Source organism: Callorhinchus milii, unplaced genomic scaffold (genome assembly GCF_018977255.1).
Source record: "Callorhinchus milii isolate IMCB2004 unplaced genomic scaffold, IMCB_Cmil_1.0 Scaffold5, whole genome shotgun sequence".
Classification (NCBI taxonomy): Eukaryota; Metazoa; Chordata; class Chondrichthyes; order Chimaeriformes; family Callorhinchidae; genus Callorhinchus; species Callorhinchus milii.
In genome coordinates, this window is record NW_024704746.1 from 45,229,266 (window position 1) to 45,246,369 (window position 17,104).

The 17,104-nt window shown below is 43.0% G+C and overlaps 1 protein-coding gene across 5 annotated transcripts in view; it reads left to right on the plus strand.

Annotated features, from left to right (window-relative positions):
• Positions 1 to 4,540: 4,540 nt before the first annotated feature.
• The window catches only part of LOC103179394 (rho GTPase-activating protein 8), a 29,271-nt gene continuing 16,707 nt past the window's right edge, over positions 4,541 to 17,104 (plus strand). For 2 of the 5 annotated variants that reach the window (XM_042335891.1, XM_042335894.1), the window contains exons 1-5: positions 4,541 to 4,608; positions 10,051 to 10,130; positions 11,063 to 11,209; positions 12,945 to 13,032; positions 14,376 to 14,507. In XM_042335891.1, the coding sequence (XP_042191825.1) occupies positions 10,103 to 10,130; positions 11,063 to 11,209; positions 12,945 to 13,032; positions 14,376 to 14,507 (395 nt within the window). In that variant the 5' untranslated portion in view covers positions 4,541 to 4,608; positions 10,051 to 10,102. Of the gene's footprint in view, positions 4,609 to 5,085; positions 5,179 to 7,665; positions 8,243 to 8,649; positions 8,714 to 10,050; positions 10,131 to 11,062; positions 11,210 to 12,944; positions 13,033 to 14,375; positions 14,508 to 17,104 lie in introns of those variants that run through there. The other 3 variants (XM_042335893.1, XM_007894659.2, XM_042335892.1) reach the window with 3 other exon arrangements.

Consider the following 17,104-nt stretch of genomic DNA (forward strand, 5'->3'; position numbering starts at 1 on the left):
CAAACTTTGACGATCTGACTCTGGTCATCAGCACTTCACTGAATCAGATCTTGGGTTGAGCAACATGCAGTGAGTTAAAAGTTTTTATTTCCCCATTGATCATCTATATACAAATGGCTATGTGATGCAAGGGAGAAAAAAAAACATTTAAAATAGGCAACTTAGCTTTTTGAGTAAATCTTTTGTCCTGTATTTAGTAATTAGGAAAATATTATTATGGACACTCAGCAAGGTTAGGGGCAGGGAGAGTTTGGCATAGGATTTTTGTTCTCTCAGGTCGGGTTAGTTTTCAGAGCACAGCATTGTCCTACAGATGAATGGTTCTGATTTTCAATTGCTTTGGAATTGTTTCTATTCAAGTTAGTGGTTTCCCTACATTTTACATTGAAATCACATCCTCACACTCACAGAAGATGCATTATTAGCTGGCAGTGTTTTCCCCAGCCTCCATCTCAAAACTACTGGGGGAAGGGTCAATTTGAAGATCACTATTCACAGAGGCGTGGAACAATTTACAATTAGGGGGAAGGACAACCCAAAAGATTTTTTATAATGGCTTACGAGTCAAGATTCAATTCTCAAAATTTTCAGATTTCTACATGTGGTCAATTTTAAGACCATGGCTTTAAGACTAAGACCCAGAGTTATTTTGGGCATCAGATGAGAATAGGATCAGGATTGTTCAAGCTTCTCCTCCCCATACTGCGAATGACATAAGTCCTAGAGTTATTTGAGATCTATGGCAATTCTCAGACCTGCTGCTCCAAGTGTTGGTGGATATACATACAGCCTTACCTTGAAATATTACTAGAGATGAAATTTATTACTGTTCAGTTACTTCCTCTAGTGCTATTGTGTGTTGAGCACCTTTAGAGGACTTTAAACTTGCGTGAAGTTCTATTGCACATCTACTGGAGCCAACATTGTCTTCTCATCCTTCACTTTTTTTTCTCTCAAAAGAACTCAAGAATTTCCGGTTGAAAATCCATTCTTGCTACAAAGCAATGTGATTTTTGGTCAGTTCTAGCAAAAAGCCAATACATTTTCTGAACTTTTCTGCAAAATGTTGAGTTAAATCAAAAACAAAAGAAGTTTTTATGGCGTGCCATTGCACTGACTGATTAATAACTGAGTCAGCACCAAGCTGCAGCAAGCCATCAGGTAAAGTGAATGTGTAACAAATATTGCAATTATGTTCTGGGAAACAAGCCAATACTTAATTGCTTAAACACATTATTCCATGAATACTTGAACACAATGTTTCCAGATACCATTAAAACTGCTCTTATGTATCTGCTAAGATAAACAAACATGATAAGCAAATATGCTGGTCAAATCCACATTTCCTGCAGTGTATAAAGCACGCAGGAGAAACAAGTATATTTGGAAAACTATTTAGTATCCAAAATGATTCTGGAGCAGCTAAATCTGGTGATGGACGGTTAGATTGAATTTGAGCCAGGTTCAGCGGGACAGACCTGCGACTTGAGGGAGCGGAGCTAGCCAGAGGACCAGGAGGATTTGCGGGACCAGGATGCGGTGTGGGAGGTGATGGGGCAAGTGCGTAGGGGCTGTTAGTGAGGGAGTTAACCTAAAATAGGCTAAATTAATCTCCCATGTACATTTGTTTTATGTTGTGGCTATTCGGATATTGTTTTATAAAAATAAAATTAAGATTGAATGTTGTTGATGCTGAAAATGTAATATTTTTTCCAGTTAGTCAACTCATGGATCAGTCTGGTTCAGTTGTGTGAGGAAGTTACCATGGTTACAGCTATACTTGTTGATGGTAATCATGAATGAACAGTTGTTTAATATCAAGGACAGAGACAGACTGGTAAAATGGGCAGACACGCAGCAGATGAAGTGTAATGTGGAGAAATAAGAAGTGATTCATTTTGGGAGGAAGAATGGGGAGAGGCAAAATAAGCTGATGGTACAATCTTAAAGGGGGTGAAGGAACAGAGAGACCTGAGGGTTCATATAAGTAAATCTTTGAAGGTGGCAGGACAGGTAGATAAAGCTGTTAAAAAAGCATACAGGATATTAGGCTTTATAAATAGGGACATAGAATACAAAAGTCAGGAAGTTATGATGAACCTTTATAAAACACTGGTTAAGCCTCAGCTGGAGTACTGTGTTCAGTTCTGGGCACCACACTTTAGGAAGGATGTCAAGGCACTGGAGAGGGTTCAAAGGAGATTTACCAGGATGGTACCAGGAATGAGGGACATCAGTTATGAGGAGAGGCTAGAGAAGCTAGGATTATTCCCCTTGGAGCAGAGAAGGTTAAGAGGAGACTTAATAGAAATTTTCAAAATTATGAGAAGATTCAATAGGGTGAACTATTTCCACTGGTGGGTGGGTCGGTAACCCGAGGACACTGATTTAAAATAGTTGTTAAAAGAAACAGAGAGGAGGTGAGGAGAAATATTTTCACACAGCAAGTTGTTCGGATCTGGAATGCATTGCCTGAAAGGGTGGTGGAAGCCGATTCGATAACAACTTTTAAGAGTGAAGTAGACAATTATTTGGGGAGGACAAGTTTGCAGAGCTATGGGGAGAGCGTGGGGGAGTGGGATTGATTTGGATAGCTCTTTTTGACACAGAAACAATGGGCCTAATGGCCTCCTTCCGTGTTGTATAATAATAATAATCCTTGCATTTGATATAGCGCTTTCACGTTTTCGCAACATCTCAAAGCGCTTCACAGGATATATTGTAAAGTGAATTGACTGTATATTTGTGGGCGAAATGTGGCAGCCAATTGTGCACAGCAGTGTCCCACAAACAGTCGTGGATTGAAGTGACCAACTTATTATTGTTTTTTGTTTTGGAGGGATTGTAGACAGATTCAAAGGTGTGGAAGGAGGGATTGGTAGTAACTGGAATGTGTGGGGGGGGGGGGGGTGTGTAGGGATGGGGTGGCAGCTGAGCGAACTCTCTCGATTTTGGACTCGAGGAAGTCCAGCATTTCCTCACAGTGGGAGTCGGAGGAAAGAATCTGCAAGGTGTGGAGGGGAAAGAGGAGGAGCCGGTTGGTGGTGGAGAACAGGAGCCTAGGTTTGCCCTTCACTTCCAGTAGTAGAAGGATGATTTGGCCGAGGCGAGGGCAGAGCGGTAGGTTTTGATGTGGTCCAGCCAGATGTGCCGGTGGACCGTTAGGCCGGATTTGAGCCAAGTGCGTTCGGCAGCCCGCACCTGGCTGTTGAGCGAGCGGAGGTGGCTGGTGAACCAGAGTGAGGATCAGGAATAGGAGACAGTTCGACAGTTCGGGAGGTGAGGGGGGCAAGGGCGTCAAGTGTGGTGGAGAGGGTGCTGTGGAGGAGAGTAAACGCAGAGGATGGGTTGGTGCCAGAGGGGGAGGACTTCAGAGGACTTCAGGGCAGCAGAGAGGGATTGCAGGAAGATCTTCTTCCACGGGCGGTAGAAGATGGTGGAAGGTTTGGAGGCAGTGTGGGGAGGGATATAGGAGTTGAGGGAGATTAAATGGTGGACAGAGATGGCCTTGTCAGTGATGAGACATCTGAGACACTGAGGCCCCGGGTGATCACCAGGTCGAGCGGGTGGCCGTAAAGGTGGGTAGCAGAGTGGATGTGGAGGGAGAGGTTGAGAGAGTAGAGGAGGAGATGTCTGAGGAGCTAGAGGAAAAGGTGGTTGAAGTCGCCTAGGATATGAGGCGGACAGAGCAGAGGCAGAGGGAAGCTTGAAGGGTGGAGAATGTCAGAGATGAAGGTGGGGGAGGAGTTGGTGGGAGCGGTAAATTAGGTGATTTTTCAGTGAGAGATGGGAGGGATGGCAGAGGGTAAGGTGTTCAAAAGAGGGGAATGAGCCAGCAGAGTAGGGGGATAGGGCAAGTGACACCCGGGAGATAAGGGCCACACCACCGCCACGGCGGTTGGGGCGTGGGGCATGGTGGGGGGTGATTCAGGTTTCCGTGAGGATCAATAATATTATACATGTGGATGTTGGGAACATTGCTACAACTAATTTAGGATTGTTTTGTAAACGTTGCACAAACGAGAGCAACACAACAGATCACTTTTGCTATTATTTGCCACAGTGCTCACTTTTTTTGTGTGTGTGGTGTGTGTTTCATTTCAGCTTCACCAATCCTGGCTCTGCCCCCCTCCCTTCCTCCCTTCCTCCCCCCCAAAAAAATGCTGAAACCACAACTTATTGGAAACCTGATATCTCAGATGTGACGCCCTCAAGATGTGAGGGCAGATTTCATTAATAATAATAATACTTATACTTATAATAATATTACTTAATTACTTATAATAATTACTTATAATAATATTACTTAATTACTTATAATAATTACTTATAATATTACTTAATAATAATAATAATAAAACTTAAACCTGGTGCAGACAATTTGACGTGTGTGTGTGTGTGTATTTTCTCTCTCTCTGTCTCTCTCTCTCTCTCTCTCTCACTCACTCTCTCACTCACCTGTACACAGGTGGGTTCTCTCCTCGTGTGGAAACTTTTCAGTCGGCCGAAAAAAAAACACGGATTGTCCGGAACGATGGTCGCTTCCCCTTTAAAAAGCCCAAAGCGACGCCCACAGGTACAGTCCCCGGAGCCGCTCCGCGTGTGTCGGTGAGTCTCCCCGTGAGGCCGGGACCGGGGGAGGGGGAGAGGGGGCGGGGGAGGGGGGGGGAGAGGGGGGGCAAGGGGTGAGGGACAGGGGGAGAGGGGGAGAGGGGGGGCAGGGGGAGAGGGGGCAGGGGAGAGGGGGGCAGGGGGGGGGGGGGGGGAGAGGGGGGCAGGGGAGGGGGAGAGGGGGCAAGGGGTGAGAGGGCAGGGGGAGAGGGGGAGAGAGGGCAGGGGGAGAGGGCGGGGCAGGGGAGAGGGGCAGGGGAGAGGGGGGGCAGGGGGAGGGGAGGGGGGGGAGAGGGGGGCAGGGTGAGAGGGCAGGGGGAGAGGGGGGAGAGAGGGCAGGGGGAGAGGGGGGGCAGGGGGGAGGGGGCAGGGGGAGAGGGGGGAGGGGGAGGGGAGAGGGGGGCAGGGGGCAGGGGGAGGGGGGAGAGAGGGCAGGGGGAGAGGGGGGCAGGGGGAGAGGGGGGGGAGGGGGAGGGGAGAGGGGGAGAGAGGGCAGGTAGGTAGGGAGGGGAAGGGGCATCGAGACCCTACAACAGGCAGCGAGTGGCAGGAAGTGCACGTTTGGGAGTAGGTTCTTTTCCCCCTCAGTATCTTTAAGCGCCTTCCACCGCCTCCGCCTCCCGGTCCCGGTCCCGGGGCCGCACCTCCTCCCACTTTGCCAACCATTGCAAACTGTTCTTTATTCACAACCAAAAGTCTTCACTTGTTGCTGTTGGTTGTTGTATGTGTGGTTTTTTTTGTTTGTGTGTATATGTGTGTGTGTGTGTGTATGTGTGTGTGTATATATATGTGTGTGTATGTGTGTGTATGTATGTGTGTGTGTGTGTGTGTGTGTGTGTGTATGTGTGTGTATATGTGTGTGTGTGTATGTATGTGTGTGTATATGTGTGTGTGTATATGTATGTGTGTGTATATGTGTGTGTGTATATGTATGTGTGTGTATATGTATGTGTGTGTGTATGTATGTGTGTGTATGTATTTTGCTGCTCCAAAGCAACTTGTTTTGGTGGTGGTTTGGTTGGTGGGTGGTGGGGGGGGGAAGAGAAGTTGTTTAATTTTCACTCCCATTAATAATAATAATAATAATATTATTATTATTTGATAATAGCGCCGTAATCGCGCTGCCGAGACCTCTCCGCCAAGTGTTTCACGCGATCTGCCGTAATAGTGGGTTAACCGGATATTTCGTGGGGCAAAAGGCGGCGGCTCACTTCGTCCCCACGAACAGCCCCGGCGTGAGCGGCCGATTTTATTTGGGGGGCTTGTTGGCCAGGACACAGGCGGAAACTTCTCCTTAGGCAGTCAGCTTGGACTATGCAACTCCCAAGTGCCGATACCGGGGCTTGAACTCACAACCTTCTGACTCAGAGTCGAGAGTGCTGTCGCCGAGCCAGGCTGATCGAAGAGGAATGGCGTGGTCTTTTGTTAGGAGAGCAGCTGCTCTGGAGTTTGACCCGAACTTAATTGGGTCAGTCCGTGGGCCACGGTTTATGAGGAGTCTCACTGTAGCCGTGCACGCTAATTTGGTTCTTCAAGCAAATATCGTGAAGTTCGAAACCATTCGTACTTCAAAGAGCGTATTAAAACGATTCGTAAAAATCGTACCAATCATTGCCGTACGGTGGTGGCACCTCTTTGAAGGGTGGGAGGGGGATTCCGACATGCCACAGTGGGCGCATCATGTCATCTGGAATGGAAAGTGTGACCGGTTTTGCAAATGGGACAACAAAAAATCAGGCATGATTTTCATAAGGGGCCATAACTGCCTGGTAAAGATTGTGAAGGGGCATCGATGGCTGTACAAGTATTCAGTGGAAATAGTAATAGTAATCCTTGCGTTTGATATAGGGCTGTTCATGTCTTCTAGATGACTCAAAGCGCTTCACAGAATATACTGTAATGTGAATTGACTGTATATTTGTGGGAGAAATGCGGCAGCCAATTGCGCACAGCAGCGTCGCACAAACAGTCGTGGATTGAAGTGACCAATTTATTATTGTTTTTCTTTCTTGAGGGATTATTATCAGGCGTGTGGAGTAAAGAAACTTGCCCAAGGTTTCGTCCTGCCGGGAATTGAACCCAGGTCTCTCGCTTGAGAGGCGAGTTCTCTAACCGCTGAGCTACAAGACTCCACAAAATAGTAGTACCATTAGCTGACAAAGATGTGTAAAAGGGGCACTAATAGCTGGTGTAGGTCTTGTAAAGGGGGCTGGCATTTCAACATATTGAAATGGTGGGGAGGAGGGGGCTAGCTGAGTTCTCTTTGGGGCTGAGTTTACTGACGTGCTGGATAGTGGAATATTGGAGTCTGTCTTCTCTTGTGGTTGTATGATTGCTGAGTCTCCTGTACTCCAAGGCATTGTTGACCGATCAGGCGTCTGGCCTGATCAAACAGAACTTGGAGCAGCAATAGACCAGTCTGTTGCTCTGAGGGAGTTGAGATTCTTCCGATTTAGCGCTATTAATTCTACCAGGCAACAGGTAGGGTAGTCCAAGCAGTGGTCCAAGATTGAGCATCCAGCACGAAGCTTGCCAGAGTTTGCAATGACAAGCTACAATGCTTTTAGATAATAAAAATCGTTGCATTTGATATAGCGTCTTATCACATCTTCTGGACATCTCAAAATGCTTCACAGAATATACTGTAAAGTGAATTGACTGTATATTTTGTGGGCAAAGCGTGGCAGCCAATTTCACACAGCAGTGTCCTACAAACAGTCATGGATTGAGTGACCAAATAATTTTTTTAGGGGATTATTAAGTACGGTTAAACACTTGTACGGAATACAATTATGTGCTTCTAAATACAATATCATTATTCTTCCACATGCTTCAGTTGTTGGTCAGTGCACCTTAGGAAAAACAACATGGGAGTTTTAATTCTAGCACTAAGCCAGCAGACACTTTGAGGTACCCAAGCCTTGGCTCTTGCCAACCTGCGGTTAAAGTTTCTGGCATTGGATGAGCAGGGTGCAAGAGAGTACTCCATTACAGAAAAAAAATAATTTTAATGTATGTGTGTATTTTTGAATAGTATGGTTTGGATGCATGGTGATGGGTTTACATGTGTGTCAGACACCTGCCTGACCAAAACAAAGCAAAGGGAGAGTTGAGTTCAGTGTTATCTGGTGTGGGTGTTTCAGGAGGGGGAGGAGAGCATATTCACCTTGTGTGCGGATTGCAAAGGGGGAATATTGCAAATGGTGCAGGTCGTGCTAAGAGGAGTAGGAGGACACTTTTGCTTGATGTGATTGTTGCAAAAGGAGTTGCTGCTCATGGAAAGGGTTTGGAATACCCGGAAAGGGATGGGAATACGGTACAAGTATTGCAGTGGGAACATAATTATTTGGTATGCGTTTTGTAAAGCCCAGCAAATTTGATATTTATTTATCTATAGTTATTTCTTATTCTAGCTGTGTTCTTAAGAACTGCCAAATTAAGATCAGTCATTCTGTGTAAAACGCCATGTGATGTGTTGTGAATGGTAAGTGCTATTCATGCTCCATTGTCCCCATTAATGGTGTTAATGGGGCAGAACATTCTGATGTCACATCAGGGAGTGCTACATAAAATCTCTGCTCTCAGGCTGGCGCAAGCTAACCATGCTAGAGGATGGAATACAACAAACGAGGTGAGTGAAAGATACCGATAAATTCAGTTATTTCCCTTTATAACTCTTAGGATTGTATGGTCATGAAGCACTCCGTTACAATGATTAGTGGATCAGATCAATTACAGATGATAAAGAAAATGATGATTCAAATACTATTGATGAGACGACAACAGTTTATCACAAGCATTATATGAGCGTTAGACAACTTTACTTGTCTTAGCCCCTGTTTGGAAAAGGAGACAAGTAGGTATCTGCCAAATACACTTAGTGAATACCTGCATGTTTCTTTATCCAAATAGGGCCTAAGACATGGAAGTAAATGTGTCTATTGAATGTAAAGTAATTGAACAACTGTAATTAATGTGAAAGAGTTTGAGATGTTTTGATGTTATAAGGCATTGTAACAATTTTTAATACGTTCATAGGTATCCTGTAGACTTTGAGGTTGAAGAACTTTTTGTTTCTGCCAAGGAACTGGAATGAGGAGAGGTGACCTATTTATTTCTCTCCTTATTTAGAGTTGACTGGTTATATTAGAGCTCGGAGTGTAGAAATCAATAAAAAATCTACAAATTGAGTTGTCAAGTCCAGCTTTCTTGTGAATGTCTATCAAGCTGTATGGCATAAGTAGGCTTACTGCCAGCGCAAACTCCCACAAACAGGAGTCTGTTAGGAAGTCACATGGTAAAGCTTGTTTATAGCAGAAAACCTCTTAAAGAGGCAATGCTGTAAAATGGTTGATCATGTTTGTAGTGTTGTAATAACACCTGTTCTCATGAATTGATGTGTGAAAAACGAGTGAATGAGGTTTATGAAACAGCAGACCAATACAGTATATTATATTGGAGGCGGAATCTTCTCTGATTGCTACTTGATTGTAATTGAAGTTGTATAAGAAAAGATTTTTAGTTTCACTTTTCATACAGCTTAGTTCCGAATAGATCACATGTGCTTTATTTGCCTCGCTGGATGCAGTGTGTGTTTATTGTAGTTATACAGTGGAAGCCCATTATAATTCACTTCATGATGCATGATTCGGGTTCGGACTACAACAATTACTTAGCAAAAATCCAAAATACACCGGAAAGCCAGTTTGTATTTTGCACTCCATAACATGGTCAACTTCCAGGTCATTGGGTTGCCACCCTATCTGTGCAGAAAGTCCCATCAGCAGCAACTGGGTGCCTTAGAAGTTGGCCAGTTTTTAGCATACAAAAAGCCAGTTGGTGATTTGAAATGAGCGAGATTTTCTGTGCGACTGTACAGTGAATGCAGAAATGCTGACTGGTGAACTTGTTTTCAGTATTGAATCTGCAATTTTTATTATTATTATTATGGGGTTGGGGGTAGATGATTGGATCAAGTCTACTTGTCTGTGGCAATATTATCTGAAAATAACCATCCCAGAAAAAGAGTTTCTTTTGAAAGCGTGGTCTTTATGGTAAGAATTACTTGTATGAGAGTTTGATTAAAGTTTTGAGACATCTCAATAACATGATAAGGCGCTATATCAAATACAAGGATTATTATGATTATGATGGGAGACTCCCTCTGAGTTCCTCATTTCACTGCTGGAAGTTGCAAATTATTACTGCTCTGATTGCTACTGGAGCTCAGTTAAATAACTCAATTTTTTCACTTTGTAATCTCTCCCAGCCTCATGGTGGATTATAAGGTGAAAAAAGGTAGCCATTGTCAAGTGTAGTTGCCAAATCATAACCAAATTGCTGCTGGACTAATTGTCTTAATCTTTTTTTAAAAACATTATATTTTCCTTTCTTTCTCCCCCCACCCCCTTTCCTGGTTTCCGATTTGATCAACAAAAGTCCATAACTGAACTGAATTCCCACCGTATTCAATGCTGTGTGAGGAGCCATCATGAACCTTGAGCGGTTGGCTGAAGAAGGTAAGTTTATAAGAATTTTATATAATTAACAGGGAGTTTATTTCGCCGGGAATTAACAGCGAAGTAAGAGATTTCCTGAATGTGAACAGAGATGGGGTTGGGAAATCAGAGGACAAGTAAGTGCCAGCTATAGAAGTCTACTGTAACTTTCACAACATAGGAGGTTCACAAAAGGTAAATGCCAAACCCGCTCCTGGTCTCATCTAACAGCCATTCTTTCAAGTGGGAGTCACTCCAAAGTGTTCAGGAGCAAAAACTATTTTATGCTCACTCACTTTGAGCTCCCAGAATGCAGTGTCCATCTGCCTGAATCACAAAAGCATCTATTGCTTTAAGGCCTTAAAAGTCTGGTATGTTGGGTGTGTGCGCAAGCAATCCAAGAGTGCATTCCATATGATTATGTTACTCTTTACCCATAGTCTCGCCCTCATGATGCATTCCAGGACCGCAAACAGTCCGATACTGTGTGGTGATGCGTTCTGTAGTGAATAAATGGTGTCTGATTTCAGAGGCCAGTTTCACATATGTGACCGAGTTATTGATGTAATTTACGGAACACAATAGATTTTAAGATTCTGTAAGGTGACATTGCGCTCGTTTCCTCTCTTGTGGTAGTTTGAAGCTTCAATAAATAGTTCCCTACTTATCATGCACAAATAGATGTTGTAATACATGTTGAACAGTTATAATCGGTCCAAAATGGTGCACATAATAAATTGTAAGAGAAGCTCACTATTACCCAATGGGACTTTTTAAATTCCCAGCGAGAGAGGAGATTTGCTTTTTCATCCAACACTTCCACCAGTGCTGTTTGGATCTGGCCAGTGGAAGGTGCCTGATTGTGGAACACGTAATTCCTTTTTCCCTTCCTAGTACACGACCACCTGGGGATCCCCAAACTGTTTTTCAACCCAGAATTGTATCTTTGATAGAATTTCGGAAAGAAGAGGAGGAGCAGAGGATCGTGAGTGGCGAAGGGAGTGCTATCTCGACATCTGTTTCATTTACTGGAGAAGTTCCCGTGGACCTTGGGCATCCTTTCTATGATGTGGCAAGGCACGGAATCATACAAATAGCAGGTGGGAGGGAATGTGTCATATTGTGCAATACCCGTTCACCCACTAAGCACACACAGTCACACCGCTTTATAGTATATCTTGTGAAACGCTTTGAAGTCTCAACAATATGATAAGCCACCATATCAAATGCAGGTATTATTACAGTATTATATAACAATAGACATTTACAGGACAGAAGAAGACCTTTCAGCCCATCGTGTCTGTGCTAGATTTTATATTAAAAAATCCTTTCAGACATCTGAAGGAAACACTTTTTTAATAAAATCACAAGGTGCCAAAACTGCCTTTTTAAAAAAAACTTAAATCCTTGAATGCCAAATGTCGATTCCAAAATAATCATGAGTATTAGTTGCAGGAAAATTCATCAATCTCTTTACAGCAACATGACATTACAATAAGCGCAAAGTCCTACCTAGGCTTAGGCTGTAGCCATTGTGTCTGAAGCTTAAATTGCGCTGGTTTATTGAAACTCTTACAATTTGATAGACAGTTTTGCGCACTTCTTAAAAAGAACACCTGTGTCCAAATTCTAAATAACAACAATCCTTATATTTGGTTTAGCATCTTTCATGTCAGTAGGACATCTCAAATATGACTCGGGATTCACTGTAAAGTGGAGTTACTGTGTATTTGGCAGCCAACCTACATACAGCAGTGTCCCACACACAACCATGAAGTCCCACAAACATCCATGGTATTAATCAGATAGCTCAGGGATCACTTTCCTGTATATAGTAATGACCTGGATTCGGGGTTTTCGTTGATTCAAATCAATTTAGTTTTCAAATCTCTTCATGCCCTCGCACCTCCCTATCTACCTGATTTACTTATCCACCACCCATTGTCTCCGCTCGGCCGGCTCCAGCCTCCTGTTTGTCCCTCACCTCTTTCGCTCCACCAACGGCCATGCTTTCAGCCACTACAATCCCGAAGCTCTGGAACTCCCACTCTCAATCCCTCCACATTGCCCCCTCCCTCCCTCCCAACTTTCAAATCCCACCTAAAGACCTTCCTTTTTGATTGTGCTTACGGTCACCTCCTCCCTCCCTCTCCCCCTGGCTCGGGGACAGATTCCACCACTGTCAAGAGCTCCAGTACGCTACCCTGTGTGCCGGCTCTATAATAATGCAAGTTGTAGTTGTTGATTCATCGCTCACTATGTCAAAACAGTGTGAGACAACAATAAACAAAGCAGACGGGTACATTGCCAAACCTGTTGCGTTCAGATCCGAGATGTCATACTTAAGCAAAATAATGCTCTGGTCAGGGTGCACCTTGAGTTTTAGAGTAGTGCATACAGTTCCGGTTGTGTGACATAAATGGAATCCAAGGCCCGATCTTATGAAATAAAACCAGAAGTTGCTGGGAACACTCAGCAGGTCAGGCAGCATCTATGGAGAGAGCAAAGTGAGTTAACGTTTTAGGCCTGTGATCTTTCATCAGAACTTCTGTTCCTGACTCTGACAACAGCTGTTCTGACAACAGGTCATCAACCTGAAACGTTAACTTACTTTCCTCTCTCCATAGATGCTGCCTGACCTGCTGAGTGTTCCCAGCAGCTTCTGTTTTCATTTCAGATTTCCAGCATCTACAGAATTTTGCCTGATCTTGTGATATGTTTTAGTTAACACTGATTCAAAACATAAAGTCTTGGAACAGAAAAAATCCTCTGACTCTTTGATGTACACATTCATATGTAGAAAGCCAAGTTTTATTTGATTTCTTTTCCATTTAGGTGATGACAATTATGGAAGGAAACTGATTATATTTAGTTGTTGCCGAATGCCTCCTTCCCATCAACTTAACCATCAGAAATTGCTGGGGTAAGTTCCTGACTCAACTATCAAAAATCCAGTCATTCTTCGGCGATCCCAAGTGTTACATTGTTATAAGGCGGTATCATGCTTGCTTTCTTGCTAAATACGCAATAGTTTAGCAATTTCCTTTTTTGCCAGGAAATTTCTTTCAAATGAAGTGATCGTAATCGGTGAAATCGCTAAAAATAGCAATTGTTTCATTATAATGACGTGTTCCATTCTTAATTTGCTATCTTCACTGATAAGGATATAATAGACTATCGTATTTCTCACAAGGCGTTTTTAAATTTCTTTCAAAGCTCTTGTTTCAATTTCCTGATTGTGGGAAATGATTTTTGTATTTTGCATTTTATATTGCGTACAAATTGATCTTGATTTAACCCTTAGACTGCAAGCAATTCAAGGAATCTTTCCTTGGACTGACCAATTTTGACAGATTCTAAGTTTTGGGCTCACACTCATGATAGTAGGGGGAAAAAATGAACATTGCAGGAGTAAAGCTGATAAAACATTATTAACACTTATATAATTATGAAGAAAGCTTTACCCATGGTTTGCCTTAATTTCTTCCTTTAACGCTCTTCTTCCCTGTTCACCTGCCCTACTTTCTGCACATCATTTGTATCATTTTCTTTCAATTCTACCTTTTTTGTTGAGTAAATTTGTAGAAGAGTGAAATTATCTTCAGCAGTCAAAGGAGTGAGATTTCTTTATCATTAAACGATGGTTTATTGAATATCATTTTTTTTCAAAAGATTAACTTGGGTTATTGTCCTAAAACATTTTTAATTCAGTGGTGCTTACCTGCCAGCAGATTAATTGGACTGTTGGGGTTGATAGGTCAGTCTGCTGTAGCTTTGTTTCATGAACGGTTACATTGGAATAAACTAGGCTTCCAAACGTGAGGAAACATTTAATTATGCACTGATTACAGATTGATCTGACTGGAGTGCCACCATGTGGTGTTAAATAGGCACACACTGAAGCTAGTTTCTTTTTTTAAATGATTTTATCTCCTCCAGTCATCTCCTTTCCCTCCACCCAGTTTGGCATCAGGCTCCATAACTGTTGAGTACTATCCTGCATGACGGGCGCTCTATAAATGCATGTTGTTGTTGTTGTTGTTGGTTGATTGATTCCTCTCCGCACCCCCTCCCCCCCCCCCCCCCCCCAACCTTTCTTCGAAGATGCTGGCTGTCTTTCAGGAGCTCACTCAAACTAAGCACCTAGCTTATTAAGGATTCCTAAACAGTAGAATTGTGTTGAAAGGGGTCTTCTGGAGATTCATGGATTGAATTGTGTGAATATATTTTCATTGATTTTTTTTGTCACCTGTTCCTACCCTTCAGTTATATGAAGTACACTCTGGACCAGTATGTCGAGAGCGACTACATTCTGGTCTACTTGCATCATGGGCTGAGGAGCAGCAACAAACCATCATTAAGTTGGCTACAGAGTGCCTACAAGGAATTCGACAGAAAGTAAGGCAACTTGTGGTGTAATACGAAGTGGGCATTGTGGTTCTTGTCAAGTGTGTTCCTCACTGAGGGAAGATTCATTTTTATTCAAGCTGGAGATGCTGACTAATTTGCTTATGTATTCCACATTATTTAGTTGAGTTTTAAAAGAAAAAGCTTTTTGAAAAAGAAAATTAAGAAGTACTTGGAATCTTCCTTTGGATGCTTGGTGCTCTGAACTATTTGCTTCCTTCCACCTGTACTAAGCACTTGTTCAATGCATCACATTGGATGTTGTATTGCCACTGGAGGGGGCTGCACCATTGATTGCATCCTTTTGTGTGAAATTCTGGGTATTGTGCATTTAGTGTTGCTGCTTGTGTTGTAAAGCTATTTTGGCTTTTTTTTTCTAAAAAAAATGTTAACATTATGCCCTATTTATGAGGCAAAGGTCTGGTCACAGCAGCAGATGGTTTAAGAACTTGGCAAATGATTTTGCTGGTTAGTAAACCATTGAACTGTTTTTTTCAAGCTGCTTCAACGGGATCTAATGTTCGGTGTACTCATCAAAATAAACTAATTGGTGGAGTAAATGATGTGTCAGAAGAAACATTTAGGAGACTAGCAGATTGAAGTATTGACAATGACAATGAAAACATCCTTTTCTTGTGAAAAAGCCTGTAGGTTTTGAAACTTTCCAAAGTGAACTTAGTTGGCATTACTGTGGAGGTTTTTTTATCGATTGAATGTTTCCGTCAGTGGTAATAAAAATAATAACTTGTATTTATTTTTATTTCTTTCACAAAATGTTTTGAAGCACATTATCTAAAATTGATTTAGAATTGAAGTGAATGTTGAATTGCCTGCAATAAGCCACAAAAGCAATGAGATGAGCAGGTAATTAATTTGTGTTAATTTGGATGAGGAGGGAATAAAAATCTGGATAACTGGGAGAAAAAGTATAAATTTCCTTAAAATGATCTTTTTTCTAATTACAAAGCAGACAGAATCCAATAAACAATCAAGTAAAAAGTAATTGTTGCATGATTGTTTTAGAATTGACAACAATATCCAGGGTACATGCCTTGAGCGAAGCTCGATGAAGCCTTGGTGACCAAAGGTGCAGTCGAAAAGAAAGCAGAGACCTGAAAATGGAAAGGGAGGGAGCGAGACAAAGGGAGTGAGGAAGGTAGTTCCAGAGCCTCGGGGCATAATGGCTGAAGGCACGTCCGCTGAGGGTGGAGTGGAGGACTCGGGGGACGAGGAGGAGGCCAGACCCGGAGAAACAAAGGCAACGGGTGCTGTTTTGAGGAGAGAGGAGATCAGAGAGATAGGGGGGTGCAGAGGAGTGGAGGGACTTGAATACAAGGGTGAGGATCTTGAAGTCGATCCTCTCTGGGACAGGCAGCCAGTGCAGTATGGCAAGGACTGGGGTGATCGGGGAGCGGAGTTTTGTGTGGGTGAGAATGCAGGCGACAGAGTTTTGAATGATTTGGATTTTATGGACTGTAGTGGATGGGAGACCGGTGAGGAGGGCGTTAGAGTAATCCAGCTGAGAGGTGACAAAGGCATTGACACAGGGTTTCAGCGGCTTTGGGGAGAGGTATTGGAGGAGACTGGCAATGCGTCAGAGGTGGAAGAAATTATGAATCCATTAAAATAAAATGGTGTCTTTTTAAAACTGCTACAGCTTGTGAGGATCAATAATCCTTTAAGAATTCCAAGAGCTGACCTTTCATAACTTTAAAATGCTGAACAATGAAAATACGGATGTCATTTTTATATGAAGTTTGGCATTGGAGCTGGATATGTATGTGTCTGTCTTCAATATCTCACTGGAATACTCCTTTGTCCTCTTGAGCTTGCAAATGCCCTGCCCAGACCATACCAAACTCTGCAGCCCACATTTTCGGCTTCACTAAACTCTGCAAACCTGTCACCCCTATCCTCAGCTGCCTTCATTGTCTCCTGAGTTGTGATCAACTTCACAATCCTCGTGTTTGGTGTGTCAGCCTGGCTCAGCTGATAGGACTCTCACCTCCGAGTCAGACGTTTGTGGGTTGAAGCCCCATGTTGGGTCTTGGAACTCATAAACTCTAGGTTGACACCAGTGCAATTCTGGGGGTGTGCTCCATTGTTGGTGGTGCTGTCCTTTGGATGAACAGTTGCCTGTTGACGTGGATATTAATGATCCCATGCACTATTTGAAAAGAGGTCGTTTCTCCCAGTGTCCTGGCAAAAAATTCTCCAAATAAAATGTTCATTCACTTCAAGGCTGTTTGTAGGACATTGCTGTGTGCGAGTTGGCTATTGCATTCGCCCACAAAGATTCAGTCACTCCACTTTACAATAGATCCTGTGAAATTCTTTAGGTATTGTCCCGATGTAAAAGACCCTGGTTTGATTCCCGGGCAGGGCGAAACCGTAGGCAAGTTTCGTTACTCCACATGCCTCTGTTTACCTAGCAGTAAGTAGGAACCTGGTTGTTAGTTGATTGGCAGATCACTTTCCATAGGTAATAATCCCTTTAAACATTTTTTAAAACATAATAATTTGATCATTCAATCCATGACTGTTTGTGGGTCACTGCTGTGCACAATTGCTTGCATTTCGCTCACAAA